This window comes from Alligator mississippiensis, chromosome 2 (assembly GCF_030867095.1).
Source record: "Alligator mississippiensis isolate rAllMis1 chromosome 2, rAllMis1, whole genome shotgun sequence".
Lineage (NCBI taxonomy): Eukaryota > Metazoa > Chordata > Crocodylia > Alligatoridae > Alligator > Alligator mississippiensis.
The window spans coordinates 188355652-188378360 of NC_081825.1; the positions used below are offsets into that span (position 1 = coordinate 188355652).

Here is a 22709-nt window from a genome sequence, read left to right on the forward strand (position 1 = left end):
CCCATGGGGATCTTTTCTGAAGATTCAGAGAGCTTGGAATTGATACGGATGGTTTAATTGGTCCCCTGATTCGATTCAGATTTGGAGATTCAGCCACAGAATCAGGCCAAATCTCCTCCGAATCGAATCACCACCCGAAGCTTCACACAGCCCTAAGAATCAGTACACTAAAAGTTATGAGGCACTCATATCCTGTAGTAGGGGGCCATATATAACTTAGAAGTGGTGCAGAAAGAAGATCCCCCTCTCGTGGCCAGTAGCTGGATCTGTAATATATGACTTGCCTCTCTGGTAAAGTACAAGCGGTAAAATCAACTGTCACCCTTTTAAAAATGATGCCACTGAAGAATAGTAATGCACAATTGTGTGTGTTTAATACACCGTACCTAAAGCAATTCCACCTAACAAACAGATCAAGTATATGGATTTCCTAGAAAACACATACTAGTTATTTTCAGGACATGAAGATCTTAAATAAAACTTCCAAATATGGTATCCTAATGTAATTGCACTAAGAGGTGTAGTGATTTGTTCTTCATCCAAAATTTAATGAAGTCAAGACCTACGTCCTTAGGACATGTTTTATTTTAAACATGTATAAAGTCTGATTAAGTTTAATGCAACTGCTTGTGGCTTAGTGCCTTGCTGGTTTTCAAGTTCCAGAGATTTGGGGCATAATTCTGACCTCAGATTGGCAATAAACCAAGTTAATTCTATAAGGAAGTTTAGAAGAAAGCTTTTAACCCTTAAAGCAGTGAGGCTTTGGAAAACCTTCCATCTACAGCTATGCATGCAACAAACTTGACTACAGTTTAGATAGACCTTGATAAGTTATGAAAAGATTATGTGGCACAGTTGCCTGTGGTACCAGGGGACTGGCCCTGATGTCTGAGAGATCCCTTCCATGCTTATGTTCCTGAATAAGAATATCTAACTCACTGTTATTTACAGCCTGTGAAGAAGCTTGAGAGAAATTGCAGCACCTGTAAAAAATATTGGCAACAAAATTATGAAGAATGAAAAGAACTGCCTTGATTTTTTTACGTTTCTATCTTCACCCCGCTTTGTTGCATCCCCCTTTGTAGACGATTAGTTGGTTGTTTCTACATTACACTTTTCCACTTGTACAGATGTTCCAATTGAAGCACTAATGCAGGCAGAGGTGAAGGTGATCCTCAGGTTAGCCACCTCTCTGCTCAAAGACAGTAAGGAACTCATAAAGCTCTATATCTGGTCTAATTGGTTAGAGAGGGACAAAGAGCCATGTTAGGGTACCTGCTACCTGCATGATGGTTCATGCCTGTAATCACAGCTTGAGCTCAGGAGTTCTGGGCTGCAGCGTGCTATGCTGATTGTGTACGTGCTGTCTATGCAAGCATTGCTAATTCTGCTGGAGCAGAACAGGTGGTAGCAAGAGTGAGGAAATTTTAGAAGGGGGAAAAGTGAAGTAAAGATATTGTTCCATGCATCCTTCACTTCGTTACCCACACAAGCATCACTCATATGAAACAAGCCTCCTGTTAATGGCTGTCTACATTACTGAGTGATTTATGATACCTTGTGAAAGCAACAAGTAAGCCTGTTCCTTAGAAACAATGGGCATGTTTTTCTATGTACAACTTGAAGATCTGATTTAAGAGATCCCAGTAGTATTACTGGCCTGCCCACAGGCAAGGGGCCAGGCCTGGATCTGGACATGAGGAAAGACATGAGAGCCAAAACCAAGATCCTAGACCAGAAATATATTTTTATTAATAATAATATTATGTCAGCAGCAGCACAATTCCAAAATGAAAAATATTTTTCCCTTTACACAGACAGACAGATCCATCCATAGCAGTAGCAGCAGCAGCAACAACAGTGAGAAAACTGTTCATTGAGGCACTAGTACACACAGATATCAGTGAATAAACTGAAGGCTGACTCAGATGAAGGCCTTGCATCTTCTTCCTCCTCACTGCCCCCTTGGTTTCCGCCACCCAGGATGCTGCATTTGCAGAAGGGTTTAATCAATGACTTGTTTGCATGTTCATCCTCCAGGCCATTTTTATGAGGTCTGGGAAAATGGCACCACTGCTCCCAGAATCAGCCCCAGAACACTTACAATACACACTTATCTTTAAGTGAGTGACACATTTAACAGTGGGTCTGATCCAATGTCATTCGATATCATCATAAAATTCCCCATGGGTGTCAGTGAGCACTGGATATAGGCTGAGTGGATTGCTCATGTACTAAAAGTTTAGCATGTGTTTCAACACTGGGTTCAGTCTGAGTGTCATTCAGTCCTATTGCTAAGGCACCTTTAACCACAAGTGGTTCCCTTTATTCAGCCTCTTTGCATGCAGACGGGTAAGGGAAAGAGTTGGGAAAAAAATATTGAAACACTATGGTGTATTCTCTTACTTGAGTGATGTAAAATAGACAAAAGCCTCCCTGTTGAAGTGAATGGCAGGGCAGGTGCTCTTGATTTCCTGTAGGTGGGAATCAGAACAGTGAGCTCAGCTGTAGGCTTAGTTCTTCTTCCCTCCTTCTAATTATCTTATCTTGAAAGAAGGTAGCTGCCCAGATAATTGTACTTTGGGGCCAGATGTTAGAGGAGTATATCCAGCAGCTAGAAAAGCCCCAAGTGTTTGTTATTATAGTTCAGAGTTTATTATTAAGGGTCAGCTGGAAGGACCTGATTCATAAGACTCCAAGAAGGGGAGGGGAGTTAAGTGACTACAAAAAAAGTTCCTGGGATAGAGGTGCTGTCTCCAGACTGGGACTTCAGTTTACTCTGAGGTCTGGCTTTGAGCAGCTAATTTAAGAATGAGGATAGAGGGAACAATATTATTTTAGGAATTTACTTCTGTCTGGAGGCCAGACTCCTCATAAGCTCATGCTAGTTTAGGAACTTGGTGTAACTCAGATACTTGATCTTGCCTGCCAATTTAGCTCAGGTCAAGACCTAGAAAAAGCTCCTGAAGTTTATTCCTGCCTTAAGAAAGCATCAGGTTTCTGGGATCTAGACTTAAGTTAGGAATTCAGCCCAAACTAAGAGTTAGAGCTTTCAGGTTTCACTCAGAACATCCTCTTTCAAAAGCAGTGATGTGGGGGAGAGTAAGCAGCAAGGGCTACTTTGTGAAGTTTCTATTGGAATTTCTTTAATTTAAAGGAACATGTTTCTTAAGGGATCTTAAAGTAAAATCCCTGACTCCCTATATCTTTCTTCTGCTCTTGTCCTCTTCACTTTGCTTGGGAAACCATGATCTGCAGGCCATGCAGCAAGACGTGCAGGATTTACTTGTGGGGACTGATTCCCAAGTCAGTTAGCAGTAGACAACAGGAAGGCTTCCAATGACTTGACTGAGCTATAGATCAACTCTTTGGCCTTCCATAGAAACTGATTCATCTTTAAACGCATGTACCTGTTTGCAATGGTTATTGAATAGCATCCTGATACCTATGGTGATAGGCAAGCCCTAAGAAAACAGATTGGAGCTTCTGGCCAGGACCTCAAAAAGGGCACAGTGGTAGAGAAAGAGACCAGGTGGCCATCTTGGCCCCAGTGGGAGGAGGAGATGGCGGAGGCATAAGGGAGGAAACTAGGGTGGTTCTCATACTAGCTGATAACATTCAGTGCATCAATTAGTGCATGAAGCTCATCCCTCACATTCTCCAGGGAGTGGTGGATCTTTTGTGGGTTATCCAGGAGCTCGATGCTGTGGGTGTATGGGTCGTATTTCACTGAGAAAGGCCGCTTAATGTGCGCTGCATAGCTCCTGTAGAGAGAAATTTGTAAATACAGATGGATTGGAATTAGTACAGGTTTGAAAAACAGGAAGGACATTCTCATGAAAACACTTCCAAAATAATTTCCATTTTTCTTTTCCTTTTCTTTTTCTTTAAGAATTTTTAATTAGGAAAAACAAATAGACCTATCCTTGCTCTATTTTTAAATTTTGTCTTTTGTAGCGGTAATGACTATCTAGTCTTGACATATTACAGAGATATTTCCATTCATTTGCATTTCATCCCAGATGAATTTGGCACTGACATTTCATTAGGTATAGGCATTACGCTACTTAGCTTAAAATAAAAGTGAATATGAAATTGATCTTGACATCAGTAGGTATTTCTGTAAGTTACAAAACATCGTCTTGGCATAGGGTAACATTTTCAAAAGTGCTGCAGTGTCTTTTAAGAAAGTTCCAAAGCTTGCAAGTAATCTAGGAACATACATCCCATGAATTTAGGGGTTTGCCCAGAGTCTGATGAGGATTGAAAATAATAAGAAAATGCTACAAGTAAGAGTAGAAATTTAAAATATGAACAGAAGAGGCTCAAGGCTGGAGATAGGGTTTATTGGAAAAGTCCTGGGGATACAGGGCACATTTGTTAAGTATCTCTGTATGTGAAAGCTACAGTACTTTTACTTTCAATTGGATCTAGCTACAATCATAGTTGTGGATCCTCAGCACCTTTTGAAAATCAGGCCCCAGTGGTCAATGTTCTAAAATCCAAACGTGTGAGAAACAGAGAGAAAGAGAAAAGTGGAATGTTCTACATGGAATCTGCAGCCACTATTTAACTTCATATATTCCCTAACTAAGAGACCTGCAGCTTTTGTTAAGCCTATACGCTCCTTAACACTTCCTAATCGCTTAGGTTATGGCACCCTCTTGTGGCTATGTTAGAGACACTGAATTGCAGTGAATTTTGGGAGAGGCAAGGATTCTTTATGATATATTTTACTGGATCAGTTGTATAGTTGGGAGAGCTGCTGGGCAAGCTTTCAGGGATCAAGTGACATTCCTTGTGTATTTCCTGAACCATCATGCCTACAACACTCTAACCCTACTACAATATGGAAGATCATACATTTTCCAAATATCTCTCTTTCCCCCTCTCCTACTGAGGCCTTTGTCAAATACTGCATTTTCATTGTTACCCAGGTTAGATTTATTAGCATTATAAATTCTGGCTCAAGAAAGGAAAGATGGTTTGGTGGGGCACTGACAGGCAGAGGCATAACAGTGCTGCTCCAACCACATGGTGCCCACAGCAGTGATGACTCCTGCTGTGTTGATTTGTAGCAGTGCAATCAGCCTGCCCCAGTCACCCCCACCTCCCTTATGCTACTGCTGAAAGGGTTAATGTGGGTGATTAAGAGGAGTCCAATTGCCAAAAGTGTGTTTTTTCTTGCAAATTGGGTAGGGCAGAATATATCATAAGGCACAAGATTGGAGGGGACTTTCTCAGATATCTCAGGCAACTGTGTCAGAGCATCTTTTTCAGAAACTGATCAAACACCATCTAAAAGCTAGCTGGGTGTTTTCTACTCCTTCCTTCCTTCCCATCGCAGTCCTCCTTGCAATTAGTAGATCATTGCAGATCCTCACAAATCTGAAGGTTACCGTTTTCCTTCTAATTTTCAGTCTAAATTTGTCCATGTCCAGTTTATAGCTGCCTAATTCACAGAAAAGCATTAGTATTACTGTACATGGCTGGAAACTGGATGGATAGCTATGTATCTGCCAGAATATAAAACTTTGAAGAACTAACTCTCTTTCTCACCTCTCTTCTGTGTCCGGCATAGTAGGAACTTAATCCATGACTTTGACTCCTATTAGTTAGTATAAATTGGTGATGGTTCATCATTATGATTATTATTATTGTCATGATTAGTATTTGCATTAATTACCTCATGTTCAGCTCATGTATAAATATCTAAGTGGCCTTCAGTGAACCTTTAAATAGCATCAAGTATCAGGTCTTCTAGCAGGGACAGGTATTGTAAACAATTCTCTGCGATTACTATGAATTTCCAATAAATGGAGATGGATAATTAAATTATCTGGCAGCAAAGAAGCAGCTGAGTTTCTTGGAAAGGAGAGATTGGGAAGGAGTGAACCTGAACACTTGTGTCTCAGGCAAACACTGAAAGCACAGTAAAGGGTGCTGGTGTGTTAAATAGATTCATGGGTTCACTAGTGATTCAGGTGTACACATGGTAGGCTATAAGCACACTATTTACAATTAATTATTGTAGTTTCAAGAAATCCTGAGTGTGTACACTATGTGGGGTGCAGCAACAAGGCAGATGAGGTTTTTACTACTGCTTCAGATGCATGAGATTGAACCCTTGGGTTAGTTAGTCAAAGGCAGCTGAAAGTGGTGAACACATCACGCTCCTACATGCCACTGAACTCGCATGGTTAAGGCACATGAGGTTCTGTAGCCAGTGGGCCATTAGGCTTGGGAGAATCACTGACCTTTTGAGATGCATTGTTTAACAAACACCTATATTTCCTTTCATAATGAGAAAATAGTCAATGTCTCTCATTTTAAAAGGAAATAAAAGGATGGAGCATAAGTATTTTCTTTTGCAGACTGTTCTGCACATCAGTTAATAGACAGACTGTCACCAGAGCAGTCTCCCACAGCATTGAAGATGACTGAAAAATTGTTGCATGTACCTTGCTGTATTACTTCAAGGCTCAGTCCTGCAAAGCATCCTATGTGTTCCTGCACTAATGTAGAGCCAAAACAGTATGAGTAGGGCCTTCCTCCCCAGAGCAGCTTGCAAGTTATCCTCAAGGCAAGGATCTGTCACTTTGTCCATAGAATGCTATGCAAATGTAGGGTGTTTTTTTTTTTCAATTGTTTATGCTATATTAGGACATTTAAAGTCAGAATAATTTTTTTCTTTTCTTAGTGGGAGGTAGATTCAAATGATGTTACTGAAATAGACCCAGAGAAATCTGCCTTTCTCCAGAACCTCATGTGTGCTATACCCCAACAGCAGGATAGATGATGGGCTAGTCAACCAATGAAATTTGAGACTAAGATGTTATAAGCTCTGAAAAGCATTCATTAGCTGAATACTTCTGCAAGGGTAGGTCAGATACCTAGCAACTACTGAGAGCTCACACAAGTTTCAAATATATCACAATGTACATACCACAAGCCAATTAGTGGATTTCTCATCTAGCAAATATGGTTTGGCCTTACTTAACACAGACCTTCATGAGGGGAGTAAAACCAAAAATTAGACTGAACTCTCATAACTGAGGCCTATTGGTTGCCTTCTCGCATAGAACTGTAGAGAAAAAAATGACCCCAAAGTCCCACAGACCCTTTCAGCTGCAGCACTGTTCTTCAGCCCTTCACAGATGTATAAATGTGGATAAACACACTTGCACTGATGAGATAACTGTTAGCAGCGTGGCAAGGGTAGGGAGTGTGACTGAAAAAAAAATGAGAGTACTAGACTGGAGATTTAAGGGGAACTTTGACTCAGACCTTGGGATCTACAACCAGGCATGAGTTTTTAGTCTCTTTGCCTGCCCTCTGCAATGTCAGGCTGTCACTGATGCTAGAGGTAGGGCTATCCTCTTGGATCCTTGTGATAAAAGAACAACCACATCTACTACCTGCTTCTTAAGTCATGCACCCTGATCTACCTTACAACTCCTGCCACTTGCTGGATTAGTGTTCTCAAAAAGATAAAGGATCAAGTGGGTAGGTAGTTCTTCTGGACTCCTGTTTTGAGCAAAAGATTAACAGTTAGGATTCCTGGAGGTTAAACTCTGCACCTCAGTTTTCCGTGTTTAAAAAAGAAGCAAAAACTGACTTGCCTGTAGAGTCTTGTGAGGCCTAAAATGATTTTCCATAAAGTACTTTTGAGACGCTATAGGTACCAAGCATTGTTCTGAATGACTCAAAGCCTGTGCAGGTCCTAATATGTTTGACTGTATCAACCTAGTTTACATCTTGGCATTTCCAAGACTCTTACCTGAGTTTGGTTTTCGCATCCGTGAAGCTCTCTGATACAAAATACACTGGCTGGTAGCTCTGATCTTGGTAGGGCTGCACAGCAGCAGCATCTGGGTCGAAATCCCGGACCTCTGGTTCATCTGACAGCGAGTGCTGAACAAAGCACAAACAAAAAATTCAGAATGGAGACTATGGCTGATGCACATGAGAGTGATAGGGCAAGTGGATCGGCTAAAGAAATCAGAAGGTGAGAGGCAAGAGAATGGGGTTCTTTACTGCACTGAGTCTGTAAACCAAGAAGGGTGGATAGGTTGAGACTTACTATTAACTCCCCATAAGAGGACAGAAGCCCAGCTCCATAGGCCTTGATTATCCCATTTTGTTTGCAGAGTCCAAACTCCACTGTGAACCAGTAGAGCTGTGAAAGGAAAAGGGAAAAAAAAAACCCTCAGAGGTGACTCTTTCTCCTTCATTTTCCTTTGACCTCTGAACCTGCACATTCAGCTCAGAGCAGAGGAGCAACATCCATGTGGCTGCTAGGTGTGGACTTGAAATGAATCAGAGAGGTCACTGAGGCAGAAACCTCGGTCTGAATGTCCCTATGCTTCAGAGCAGTTTGGATCGCTTTCTCCATGCTACAACCACTGAAGTAGCATCAATGACTAGCCTGAGTCCTTCTCTCAAATCCCTTTTCTGCAGCTGGACGATGGAACTGCTTGATTGTCTCCCTTCGGTAGAACTGGACTTCTTATGGTTGGTCTGTGGCTGATTTAATGGATGATCCCAGCTCAGGAGAAAATAAAAGATTTCTAAGGTCCCGCCTAGCTCTCTAGAAAATTGTTACCAGCTCCCATTTAGTGATCTGTTTAATCCTTAAACCATCTGCTTCTGAAGGCAATTAGATCTCATAACCACCCAATTCCCTCAAGTATGCAAAAGCCATGGGGATGTTCTGGGGCAAGGAGAAACATCACTGGCTTAATGAGAGTCTTAGCCCAGCTCCTTTGTTCTCTTTTTTTCTTCAGCCCCCACATTCAACATATTTCATCAGTAAATCCTGTGTTGCTGGGAAGGGACCAATTCAGTGCCCTTTGAACTTAATGGAGAAGACTTTCGTTAACTTAACAGGCACAGAATCGGGAACCTACTGGCTGACCTTGGTGTCTTTACTGAATCTGCATGTAATGATAACTTGCTTTATAATTACTAGCCCATTCTTCCTCATTAATTAAAAGCACTGCCACCTCAAGAGGAGGAGGAACACACAGTACTGCTAGAGTCGACTGGGATCTTTTCAGACACTTACAGTTGAAAGTTTCTCAATCTCTTCATCAGTTGCTCCCAAAGATGCAAGTCCAATATCCTGGAAAGGGAAGGAAGAAGGCTAAAGTATAAATCCAGATTGCTTCATAGTCTATTTAGATCCATTGCTAGTGACTTGGGTGTCAGCCCCACTCTCAGGCACTGCTCATTCTTTGGCCTTCTCACACTATCCAATAGCCAGCAGTTCAGAGGCTAGCAGTAGATGGCATCATACAATTTCTGAAGTCAAACTATAGCAGCTTTTTTTTATTGTTCCTGATGGTATCTCTTTTGTATAGGGAAGTAAAAGGAAACAAGGAAGAAAGGTCATTACGTTGTTTCTAGACTGGGAGAGCTCAGGAGGTCTGTTTTTTTTCTGTTGCCTTCCTGTGTGACCTTAGGCAAGTTACTTCATTTCTCAATGCTTCATTCCCCATCTGTAAATAGGGATACTACCTTTTTCCCTGTCTCTCTTATTTAAATTGTAAACAGAAATGATACTACACTTCCATTTGCAAGGCCCTTCAAGTCCTGTCCCTTTAACCTACATGTGAGGATTGTACGCTTTTAAGAGTTCAGCAGAGTTAGACAGAGCAGGAGAGAGGGGCTAAGTACAGACAGTCAAAAAGCATGAGGCTGAATCAGTTCAATCCTTGCAGGTTAGTCTAAGCTGTATAGATTGAACTGATCGGCAAGTAAATGGACATTCACTTTTGATTCCAGAAATGTAGCCACATGCCTTTAGTGGCCCAGGCCAGAAACTGGAGGACGCTAGAGCACACCTCCCTGCTTGGCTGGAGCAGACAGCTTGGGCTAGGCTAGCCTACCCACCCTGCAAGGGGAGGTTTGTGGGGGAAGTGCAAAGCATCCTGGGATGCTGGAGGGCTGAGAGTTAACTTGAATCTGGAGGGGATCTGGGATGGAAGTTCAATAAACCAATTTAACCTAAATCAGTGAAGTCTGATACTGCATCCATCCAGGTTTATCTTAAGCTGGTTTTGGCCACTTTGAAAGTGGTTTATTTGCACTGAACTTCTGTTGTGTTACAGTTTTTTGAACCAGTTTCCAATCACTTATACCACTCTGTGCAATTTCTGTCCCTAGCCAGAGAGTCTGATGACTGCCTGGGTGCTGGCAGCATGAATAAAGACACCTCATTGTAAAAATGGCTTCTGCCTCAGTGAACTGAACCCACAACATGACACTACCTATCAACCTCAATTGCTATTGAGATGCCATTTCCTGCCTCTGATCAACCCATGTGTCCAGCTTCTATTACCCACTGACTTAAATTTCCCAGCAAATACATATTTTGCTTTCTCCTTCCCTGCTGTCTTCATGAATATGAGCAGCTCTCCATAAACATCTACACACTCACCTCACCCTCCCTGCCAGCTTCTCTTCTACCTAATTTGTACAAAGAGCCTAAAAATTAGACCATTTTCCTAGCAAGTTGACCAATAGTATCTCCTTTTCTTGTGACCCAGGCTGTTTATATATAGATTATTCCTCTTGTTTTATAGGGAGATTGTCAGCTGTATGATTCAGGGGCTATTTATTTTTGTTCTGTCTTTATTCAGTGCTTAGCACAGTGGAGTCCTGGTCCATGGCTAGTGCTCCTAGACACTCTGGGAGTACAAAAAAATGATGAGGAGGAGAACTTAAGCAGTAAATCTCATGTCAGAAATACTGAGCAAAGAGTCAAAAGCTGATCTTAAAGTAAAGAGATCCCTCTCACCAGCATAGGCTGAGATTACATTATCACCACATGTTCAAGAAACAATCAAATAAGTTCAAAGTTTTGTTTGGGGATGACTTGCAGAATGAGGTAGATCCATGGGGTAAATTGCATGGTATGATGGCTCTCTCCAGCTCTCATTGATAGTCCTACCACATGTTTTACTAGGTCTGGTTTAAGCAGTCAGCTTCTCTTCAGCTATGCTGCCTTCCAAACTATGTTTCTAAAAAGAGACAGAAGTCAAGTATCTCAGTAACAGCCAGTGCACGTACAAAGCTCTGCGCACTAATTCCTTCTGGGAACAGCTGGGGCTGGAGTTGACTTGAGTTTCCTTATAATCACTGACCCTGACTCTGCATTAGGAAGGCCTACTGTTGGGCATTCAGGACAAGGAACAACATGGCCTGTTTACCTGGGAAAATTGTGCAAATGTCTTGTCAGCCAGCATTGGTACATGCCCCAGAAGTTCATGACAACAGTCCCTTGCATGAGAAAGAAGAGAGGAAGGATTGATTAGGGATCAATAGATTTTGCACAGCAGACAAAGGAGTTAGCAGTAATGTAACTTAGTGGGGTGGGGGGAAACAGGGCACCAGCCCTGGGTGCTGATTTAGGGAGGTGCAAAAATAACAGCTGCTACTGCTGCCCCATGTACCACTGCTGTCAGGGTGCCAAACTGCCTAGGTACAATGTGAGAGCTCTGCATGGAGGAGAGTGATATATTTTTTTTTAACGTTGGGCAAGTACTCACGGCTCTGGGGAATGCATGGGTGAAGAGGCGTGCCGAATATACTGTGTGCACTGGAACACCCTGAAGGCCAAGCTGGCTAGGAAGTCACGTGCAGACAGGAGGCCAGCCACTGGTCGAACCTGGAACCCGGTTCTCTCTGAAATAATGCAGACAATTGCCTTTTAATAGTGAATGTTCTCTGAGCCAGGTCTCTAAGAGGTGCACCATCAGCCATTCAGCATTAAAAAAAAAGGCAGTAAAAGTACAACTGCTGTAAGTAGAGGCATTTAGTTCTACCCTGGCCCACTTGGGCTTGTTCTTGCAATAGGCAATGAATTCCCTGATGGCCCAGAAAGGACAGTAAATAGTCAAAAGTTAAAACTCCATTGAGGACAACAGGTTCCTTACAGTAATATCTCAGTGCTTGGGCTCAGTCCCATCCTACCAACCCCACATGAAGGATATGGCTTTACACTGGTTTTCATTCCCTCTGCTCCCCATGTCTATCCTTGCTCCCACACTTGTGATACACATCTGCACACAAAGGGTCCCTAAATACTGCTTCAGACTCCTATGCTAGACCATAATCTGAATGAGTCACCAGTGTGCTCTTCTTGTTGTAGAAAAAGCTAACAGCCTACTGGATTATATTAACAGGAATTTTACTTGCAAATCAAGGGAAGCAATTCTTCCACTCTGTTCAGTCCTGGTGAGGTTTCCCTTGGGGGACTGTGCCCAGATTTGCTCCTATCTTAAGCAGGGGGTTGGACTAGATGACCTGATGTGGTCCTCCTCTTCAACCTACTTTCCTAGGATCCTTGAGGTCCATGTGTCAGTGCACTAGCTTTACCTGGATTCACAGACTGCGGCATGTATTGATCACTGAACTCAGTCAGGCTCCCCAGAAGGGAATGCTCCCTTGTACTAGCTCCCATTTTGCTCCTCCTGAAGTGCGCACCAGGATGCCAAATCTATTTCTCATTTTATACCACCTGCATACCTTCACAATGCCACTTACATGCTTGTTCCCCCCTCATCGGGAACTGCCTTCACCCCCAAGTTCTCCCTCTTCCATATTCACACACACCATCTTAGTATGCATACCAGGTTATCCAGGGATGTGGAGGCCTACACAGTCCCCTGTGAGCCCATTTGTGCCCCTGGCTTGTGCTTCTCTTCTCCCTCCTTGCACACAAAATACCCACCTTTCAGGAAGCAAGAGACATCTTCCAGTTGAGGGATATTGTTTTCATTGTAGCCACAGAATTTCTCCAGTAAGTAAAAAGCCTCCAGGTGCTCTTTGCAGGCATGAGTTGGGTATAGACTCTTCAGTGTGGTGTAAACTTCCTTCCTTCAGAATGACAGGTGAAACATAAGGTGTGAATTCAGCATCTAGCCTAATTCTCCGTACCACTCATTTCATCAGAGCAGACATGATCCAGTACTCATTTTGTCATCCTTTATTTGAGAGGGGATTCCCAGGGGTTTGTCCTGGGTCTGGTATTGCTTAATATCTTCAGTAGCAATTTGGAGGATGGGACTTAGTGCACAGTTCTCAAATTTACAGTTGATACTAAGCTGGATGAAACTGTAGGCACTCTGGAGAGTATGGCTAGGATTCAGAATGACCTTGATTAAACTGGAGGAGTGGTATGAAATAAATGGGATGAAATTCAACAAGAATTGTAGTAGACTGGGGAATGACCAGCTGGGCATTACAGAAAAGATAGAGGGGTCACAGCGGACCGTAAATTGAATACGAGTCAACAGTGTGCTCTTGGTGCAAAAAAAGCTGACAGCATTGTATTAACAGGAGTGTCACCTGCAAATCAAGGGAAGTGATTCTTCTGGGTTTTTTTACACTGGTGAGGCCTCACCTGAAGTACTGTGATCAGTTTTGGCCCCACACCTCAAGAAAGATGTGGATAGACTGGAAAGAGTCCCGTGGAGTGTGACACAAATTATTAGAGGCCTGGGATAGGCTGAAAGAACTAGGATTATTAGTCTGGAAATAAAAAAAAAAAAATGGGAGCACCATTTGATTATAGTCTTCAAATAGCTTAAAGGTAGTTTATATGCAGGACGGAGAGACTATTCTCCATGGCCACAGGGGACAGGACAAGGAGCAGTGGTCTTAAATTGCAGCAAGGGAATTTAGGTTGGATATTAGGGAGAACTTTCTCAGGTGGTTAAGCACTAAACCAGGCTACCCAGAGAGACTGTGGATTCTTCATTTTAGGACATTTTAAGAGCAGGTTAGATGGGCACTTGGTTTAGTCAGGGACAGTCCTGCCTTGATCTGGGATTAGATTAGATGATTTCCAGAAGTCACTTCCTACCTTACCGTTTGACGTGACTTTTTTTCAAGTCACTTTCCAGTGCTAATCCCAGTATATACCTCCTTCTTTTTTATGATCTGCTTATTTGTATAGATGTACTCTCCCATAACCGATGACTGGGATTTAAAATAATGTTCCTTGAAATGGCTCATGCTTCAATTGGAAGGCACCATGAAGGATTTTGGATTAAATCAACACTCACCAAGTAGCTATTTCCTCTGCTGTGTACTCTACATGAGGGATTGGATCTCCACTGAAAGACAATCAGGGGTTAGTAAATAAAAGGAAGTGGATTGCATGCTGTGTGCTATGGTTCCCAAGGCATTAGACAGCACCCCCCCCGCCCCCTTCTCCCTGACACAAGAAACCCAGAGTAAGGGATGTACTAATCAGTGGTTCTCAACGTTTTAGGGCTCAAGGCATCCCTCACTGGACTCAAGGCACCTCTCCATAACTTCTGTGAATTGAGTGGCACCTAATTTAAAAAACTAACTTTATATATTACAGTGCTTATCTTTTTTTCAGTGGGGGTAAATGAGGATTTTTACCTCATTGGGCTGGCAGAGACCTGGTGGGATGAGACGTATGATTGGGAAGTGGATATTGAGGGCTATAGGCTCTACAGGAAGAATAGAGTTGGAAAGGGAGGAGGGGTGGCCCTCTACATAAAAGAGCAGTACTCCTCCCTGCAGGTCAGGTGTAATAGCAGGGAGAGATCTCTCGAGACCCTCTGGGTCAAGATACAAGGGGGTTCAGGAGAGGAAGACCAGATGGTGGGAGTCTACTACAGACCTCCCTCCCAAGAAGAAGAGAACAATCAGGCATTCTCCAAGGAACTGACTGAGGCAACCAGAACTAAGGACCCAATTTGTCATGAGTGACTTCAACTACCCTGACATAGGTCCGGAAGACCATTTGGCCAACTCCAGAAAGCCAGCTAATTTCTTGGCAGCTATCAATGACCTGTTCCTGTCACGGGTTGTTGAAGGACTGACTAGGGGTAAAGCCACTCTGGACTTTGTGCTCACCAAAGGGGAGGACATTGTAGGGGATCTGGAGGTACTGTGGGTGACAGTGATCATGATCTGATTAGGTTCACCATCCACTGGAAGGCAAGGATCCCAAATTAGTAGAACAAAAGTCCTAGGTTTCAGAAGGGCAGACTCTGACAAACTCAGGAGGCTAGTTAGAAAGTCCCTCTGTGACCAGTGACTGGACGATTTGGAAGTTCAGTATCAGTGGTTCTTCTTCAAGGGACCAATTGTCACTGCCCAAAAAGAAACCATTCCCACGTGATCAAAGAGTGTGAAAGGAGCCAAGAGACCTGCTTGGCCGAACAGGAACATTGAAGAACTTTTGAAAAAGAAAAAAGACATATATAATCAATGGAAAAAAAAAGGTTCAGCAGGTATGCGATATGGAAAGCCAAGGTAAGCATGGAGATCAAGCTGGCATGTGACATTTTCAAGTCCATTGGGCCAGATGAACTACATCCAAGAGTCCTGAAAGAACTGGCTGAACTCATAGCAGGGTCCTTGGCAAAGATACTTGAAAAGTCCTGGAACTCTGGGGTGGTCCCAGATGACTGAAAGAGGGCCAATGTGGTGCCCATCTTTAAGAAAGGGGAGGAGGGATGACCCTGAAAACTACAGACCAGTCAGGTTGACTTTGGTCCTTGGAAAAAACTTATGAAAAAATTGTTAAAAAGGCCATCAATCACAAGCTTGCAGCTGACAGGGTATTAAGAAACAACCAGCATGGCTTTGTAGAAGGTAGATCATTCCTGACAAACCTGGTGTCCTTTTTATGACCAGGTAACTAACCAGCTGGACAAGGGTCATGAGGTAGACATTATTTACTTAGACTTCAGTAAGGCCTTTGATTCTGTCTCCCATGAAATTCTCTCAATCAAAGTGGAGGGGATTGGCCTGGACCAGCTTAGGGTGAGGTGAGTGGATACCTGGCTTAGAGGCCGGTCCCAGAGAGTTGTAATCGATGGGACGGCCTCATCCTGGAGGACTGTCTCCAGTGGTTTCCCACAGGGATTGGTGCTTGAACCTTTGCTTTTTAACATATTGATTAATGATTTGATTGAGGGGATGGAATGCTCTATGATTAAGTTTGCAGATAACACCAAGCTGTGGGGAAATGCGAGCACACCAGAGGATAGGGTAAAGATCCAGGACAACTAGACAGACTGGTTCTATGGGCTGATTAGAATCAGATGAGGTTCAACAAGGAAGTACCAGGTCCTTCATCTGGGTAGGAAGAACTTCAATACAACTATGATAGGCAGTAACTCACTAGCTGGCACACCATCTAAACGAGACCTGGGGGTCACAATCGACCAGAAGTTGAATATAAGCCAACAGTGCGATGAAGTTGCCAGCAGGGCAAACAGAACTCAGGCGGGCATCAGCCGATGTGTTGCCAACAGATCCAAGGAGGTGCTTCTCCCTCTCTACTCAGCATTGGTGAGGCCGCAACTGGAGTACTGTGCCCAGTTTTGGGCACTGCACTTCAAGAAGGATACGGATAAACTCGAGAGGGTGCAGAGAAGAGCCACCTGCATGATCAGGGGCCTGAAGGATAGGCCCTATGAGGAGACACTCCGGGAGCTGGGTTTGTTCAGTCTGGGTAAGAGGAAGCTGTAAGGTGACTTGATAAACACCTACAAATATGTCAACTCTTCAGGAAGGCACCCCTTGGGAGGATGAGGGCCAATGGTTACAGAATAATAGAGGGAAGATTTAGGCTGGACATAAGGAAGAACTTCTTCTCCATAAGGGTAACTAGAATCTGGAACGCGCTGCCGGTAGAGATGGTGCAGTCACCATCGATGGAGGTGTTCAAGAGGAATCTGGGTAAGCACCGTGTTGAGCTAGTTTGAGCTCTTTGACCTCCTGCCTGTGGCAGGGGACTGGACTTGATGATCTTACAGGTCCCTTCCAGTCCACCAATTCTATGACTCTAAAGGATTGTCCGGGCAGACACAAGCCTGAGTCTGCGCTTATCTGCTTAGCTTATCTGCTTATGTTCTCACACCTCGGGGCACACCAGGGCTCCCCAGCATTCTGGTTGAGGATTACTGATATATCCACCATACTGCATGGCATTTATTAGCTAACTCTAAACCTAATTCAGATATACTGGGGAAACACACTCCTCTAACATATAGGTCATGGAGCCAATTAGTGATAAACACTTAGTATAGGGTCATAAAGCCAGTACAAGTGTTCTTGGACACATAGGGAGTATACACAACTGTAGGGTTTAATAGGAAACACCTCAAACACTGTTTTATGAAAGATTAAACAGATTATTTTTCAAATGTTTCTAGTTCCCATAGAAATTTCACTCCTTATTGAAAAACTAAATACTGAAAACCAAGGGCATTTTCAGGAGGGTTTTAAATGAGTATCTGTATGGAACAAATGCAGTACCTATAGTCATACACATAACTCAGCATAATTTGTAAACAATGGAGGCCTCACAAGATATAAAAATTCATCATTTGTCTATTACTAGAAGTGCTAGAAGCCTTAAAAATAAACAGTAGGAATGCCTCATTTTATTTTAAAACAAACTGGATACCATTGATCTTACTGAAACTTGGCGGATGGAGTCACATGCCTGGAATTTAACATTCACTGGATACATCTAGTGATGAAAGATGGAATAGGAAGAAGGGAAGGGAGTGGGGCTCTGTATTAAAGTCACTGTTAGCCACCTGTTAAGTTACTGATAGTTCAAAAGGGCAGGACTTGGAGTGCTATAGGCCAGTGTTTTAACTCAAACTATAAGAAGGGGCACTATTGTGCAGCTTGTGACTGGCCACTAAATCAGACAAAGGAAGCAAGCTATGTTACCTTAAGCAGGATATAAAAAAAAATCACAAAGGATGTGGATCAAGGGAACAAGGAACTGTTGTTCACCAAATGCCAGAATACTAGAACTAAGGGGCACCCACTGAAATTAGTAGGCGACCGGTTTAAAACTACCAAGAGGAAGTACTTTTTAATGCAATGTGTAGTTATTTTGTGGAATTTGTTGCCACAGGAGGTGGTGTGGAGGCAGATAGAGCTACTAATACCTATTGAACATGAAGTTGAAGGTGCTTCCTCTGGCATCTCTTACCCCCCCTGGCATCCATTATTGGTTATTGAATTAGGGGACAGATCACTCTGGAGACATCTGATTCAATGCTCTCCCTCTACAGTGCGAGGAACATACTCAACAGCATGCACCACTGCCACAGTCAGAAACAGAATACTGGGCTGAATAGGCCATTGGTCTGGCCCAGTATAGAGCTTCTTATGTTCTTACAAAGCTGCAGCTAATAGTGAAAGGTCAACCCTAGGGAGAGCAGAAGAATATTAATTAGGAGTAGGAAGGCCATATATTATTTTTGTATATGACATTGGTGTGACCAGTAGTAGAATATCATGCCCTTTTTTTGATGGTCACACTTTAGAAGGTATTTGAAAAACTGCAAAGTGTTCTGAAAGAATGACAACAATGATTCCAGATCTGGGAAACATGGGTTATAGAGGGGAACTAAAGCTCTCAATCAATTTAACTTTTATCTTATCCAAGAGAAAGTTGAAAGATGTCTTATTTGTAGTGTGAAAATTCCTTCAGGAGAAGGAGATTTCTTATAGCAGATGGTTCTTTAATTTAGCAGAGCAAGATAAAATAAGAGACCGTTGTTGAAAGATAAAGCTAAACACATTTGGTCCATCAATGAGGACACATTTTTAACAATGAGGGTAATGAACACTTGGAACAACTTCTCTGGAGGCTGGATGGATTCTCTAGTACTTCTAAAAGAGAGATGCTGCATCTTGGACCAACATTATGGCATTGGTTGTATAAACTGCTAGACCAGGTTCTATGGCCTGTGGTATGCAATCTGTGAATCTACAGATTACTGACCATGTTTTTTCAATTAGGAGGAAGGTAGGATGAACAGAGAGTAGGAGTAGGGAAAGAACTTGGGAAGACAGAATGGAGGAGGGAAAATGTGGACAGCAAAGGGGTAACTAGGCAAAGGGGTTTTGGCACCCTGGGCAGAGATGCCCAAGAGCCAGGGGAAGGTATGCCAAGGGGCGGAGAGTCTTATCTCCCTGCACTCAGGCTCCTGTTGCCAGTGCCACCATTTCTATGGTAGAATGTGGGATCCCTCAGAGCCACCTTTCTGGTGTCCCCTCTAGATTTGTGCCTGGGACTTGTATCCTATTCTCCTACCCCTAGTTATGCTACTGGTGGACAGAGACAGAAAATCTATGGGAGTCATTTTATGGAAGTAGTATAATGAGTTTCCAGCAGGTGGCATTGTGCTGCACAGATATTAGGAAAGTGTGTGTCTTACTGTTTGTAGTGGAAGGCAATTTCTGCTATCGTTTTTCTCCGCTGCCGGTATGCTTGGTCAGAGTATCCCTGTGACAGAAGGGAACAGAGAAACATCTTAGTTACTTACTTATCATTTCAGCCAGGAAAGTCCATTGCTGACTGGAAAAAACCTTCCAAAAGTTTGTGATAGCTTCTTTTTAACTGGGCATTTTTTTTCATTTAAAAAAAATAAAGATTATTTGTTTTGTTTGGGGATTTTGTTTTGTTATTTTGTTTGGTTTTGGGGTTCTTTTGTCTTTTAGAGATGATTTACTCCAAACAAGGGAAATCCTCTGGCCTATGTTTTAATATAAAACATCATACAGCCATTTTGCCATATAAGATATAAAGCTCTATATCAACATGCCTCCACTTAAAATAGACCTTTTAATGGGGAATTACACACACTTCCAGCCAGCAGTGGCCTCTCTCTGTAAGAGAAACTTTCCCCCCCCCTCCCCCACACACACACACTTTGTACTTCAGGGGTAGCTCCATTTCCCATCCCAAAGTGACAGCCTTGTACTCTTTTCCTGGAAAGTATGACAATCCCAACCCAATGTGTGCCCCCTTTATTCATCCACTAGGTCCTTCAAACCAACATAAGGCATCAGCATCCCTTCTCTGTCACCAAAGAAACCATATGAAACTGAATCTGTTTTCTTGCGGGGAGGGGGAAAAGGCAAATGTGTTTACAGAAATTGCTAAAAGAGCTATGTAAGAAATGATTTTCTCTTCTACATTATGAGTAAAAGACAGAATCTCAAAAATATTAATCAGTGAAAAATTTGAAACCATTTGCTTTGTTTCAACTATTTTGATTTTTTTTTTTTTTTGTATTTCAGCTTTGTGTGTGTTATATTTTTTTTTTACCATAGTTGCTTAAATTTTGAAATAAAAATTGGAATGTTTCATTTCCAAAATAATGAAACAGGACAGTTCCAAATTTCAAAACTTCCCTCCCATTATCTCTAAATGATATCAATTGGAATTGGTGCTTTCCTGTGAACAGTTGAAGCTTTGTCAGACTAGCTTTTCTCCCCCAAAAGAGATCTTCCACTGAAGAATTCCTTACTGGCTTCAATAATGGGTTCTTTCCATGTTTTTGTTTCTGATAAAAGACACATGACTGAGAAGCAAAGATGTGTTCAGAGAGACTAACTCACCGGGTGATCCAAATCCAAATCTGGATCAAATTTGGTTACTAAGTGGTGACACTTGTCCAATTCAGAGATTTTTCTTGGAAACCAATGAACTGTAAAAAAATAAAATAAAATAAAAAAAGAGAGAGGAAACAACATAATGTACTTTGCTTTGCTGACTGTTCTGGGACTCCGAATAATCCCTCTCATACCTCTACCCCCAGCCAGGCATAATACACTGACCCCATCTCACAATTAAGTATGGCTTCTCTTCCAGCCTCCCAATATTATGCTGTTTCTTGACATAAGGAAGCAACCAGGAGTAAACTGGCTCTCACTCAAACCATCCTCTGGCCTGCAAGAGCAAAAATATATTGCCCTAATAAGGCACCTAAGATTCTATAGGACTCTCTCACTTCCTATTTCTCCTTTTGCTGAAGCTCAAGTCCTCATAAGCTAAGTAGGTGATGAGAGAACACCTTCATTTTATCATCATAATCATCTCCACCATTAGATAGGGACTGATGTCTTGGACAGGTTATTCATCTGTATCACCAGCTCAGATGACACAACAATGATCAGGTAATAGTGAATGGTTGTAATCATAAGAAATGTGAAAGGAGTTAACAGGAACCTGTTATTACTAAGGTGGTACTTGGGGACTGCATTTATATAATTCTTTCTGTCTAACTGTAGTAAGAAGAAAGACCCCACGACTAACTGATTTCCATCATCCTCATCTCCTGCTCTTCTTTTCACACTATCTGGTCATGTTTAGCTGGAGTTGTTCCCTATCCAGCCCAAATAGAAAGGCTGAGGAAGTATTGTATTTAAATCACTTGCTGATTCCCTTGACACCAACAGGATAGAGTTTCACCCTATTCTTTTTAATATAGGGGTCTCAACAGTAAGCAACTAAAGTTCTCAGTATGGTTGGTTTTTTTTTTTATAAGCTACTAGCACTACCTTCTACTTCATCTGCCTAACGGTTCTTCCATGACTTGTAACCATGTGGACTACAGAAACCTCTTGAGTTTTTAAAGCATTATTGAAGCATATTTTTATCCTAACTAGAGAGAATTCTTCTAAGAACTAATGCTTACAGACAAGCAGTTAATCACTGGCATCTTACTGATGTGGAGAGAATACCTTCCATAGGGCTCTTTATCCTCTAAATTCTTACAGTTATGGGGACCTGTAGTGATAAATTATAATCTAGAGGCACTCTCTTATTCAGTACACTTGGAAATTGGAAGATGGTCCCTCAGGTAGTAGCCAATTACATAGTTAGAGAGAATCAAAGGGTTTATATAGGATGCATCCCACTCTATCATAAATTTTGTTTCTTATGATTCTTGTAAGCCTGTGTTTATTGATCCTGATGATCACTATGGCAGCTGTGTAGAAAGGGCTTCATTTTTGGCAATTAACTTCTACTCCTGCTGTCATTTGGGCCTGGAATAAAGAATCAGACCCCCCTGAAAGGGAGGAGGGAACTGAATAAAAGAGGGAATTTTGAGGCGTTTGGGCTCACTGCAGAGGTATTTTGTTTTGTTCAAATTCTTATACTGTAGCAGTCACCTGTGAACAATGAAATCCCTGTACCTCCATTTGAAATGCTCATTCCCCACATTTGACTTGAGTCTGAAAGTTCCTTACGCTTGTCTTCCTTTGTGCTCCTCACATCTTCTGACACCCTTTTGATGGAGCTGATGAAAGTGGTAAGATCAGAGCTGTGGACTTCACACCGGACAAAATACTCCAGCTCGCTGGCCCCCTCACGAGGTTTCTTGCTAGGTCTTGTCTCCAGGTGATGAATTTTTGCTTCAAAGGTCTTTAAGAGGATGGAAAGGGGAAGGAAGATCAATCAAATTACATGCAAACTTTCTGAAAAATTAAATTAAAGTGGAAAAGAAAGCCCAGAAGTACAAGGCTTGCCCAAGATGTAGGTAGCATAAGAACATAGATATATGTGGCCCTGGGTACACGTGTTTCTGGATTTTTAACACCCAGCAGTCAGAGGCAAGATACTTTTCTCTTAATTTCATGCTCTTGTTCTACAAAATTGATATCCTTTTTGTTCCATTAATTGATCAAAAATTTTCAGCAGAAATCTGCACCTTGAAAAATGTGGTTTAGTCTAAATTCATTGGGAAAATGTGACACCCCCCCCCCCACAGTTCTTCAATCAGGAAAACCATTAAAAAAATACGTTTTTTCACTTTTAAATACTGATTTGAAATTTTAAATTTCTGATTTGCAACTTCTCAGAATTTGTGTGTGAAATTTCAATATTTTAACTGTTT

General features: G+C 42.2%; 1 protein-coding gene across 1 annotated transcript in view; it reads right to left on the reverse strand.

The window, feature by feature from the left end:
* Nucleotides 1-1727: 1727 nt before the first annotated feature.
* Nucleotides 1728-22709, reverse strand: part of TH (tyrosine hydroxylase) — a 34944-nt gene continuing 13962 nt past the window's right edge. Inside the window, exons 3-13 of the mRNA XM_006272424.4 lie at nucleotides 22063-22237; nucleotides 20428-20516; nucleotides 19242-19309; nucleotides 14073-14123; nucleotides 12737-12882; nucleotides 11553-11688; nucleotides 11214-11283; nucleotides 9068-9124; nucleotides 8084-8179; nucleotides 7781-7914; nucleotides 1728-3764 (exon numbers count right to left, since the gene is read on the reverse strand). Coding sequence (XP_006272486.1) covers nucleotides 3605-3764; nucleotides 7781-7914; nucleotides 8084-8179; nucleotides 9068-9124; nucleotides 11214-11283; nucleotides 11553-11688; nucleotides 12737-12882; nucleotides 14073-14123; nucleotides 19242-19309; nucleotides 20428-20516; nucleotides 22063-22237 — 1182 coding nt within the window. The 3' untranslated portion in view covers nucleotides 1728-3604. The remainder of the gene's footprint in view (nucleotides 3765-7780; nucleotides 7915-8083; nucleotides 8180-9067; nucleotides 9125-11213; nucleotides 11284-11552; nucleotides 11689-12736; nucleotides 12883-14072; nucleotides 14124-19241; nucleotides 19310-20427; nucleotides 20517-22062; nucleotides 22238-22709) is intronic.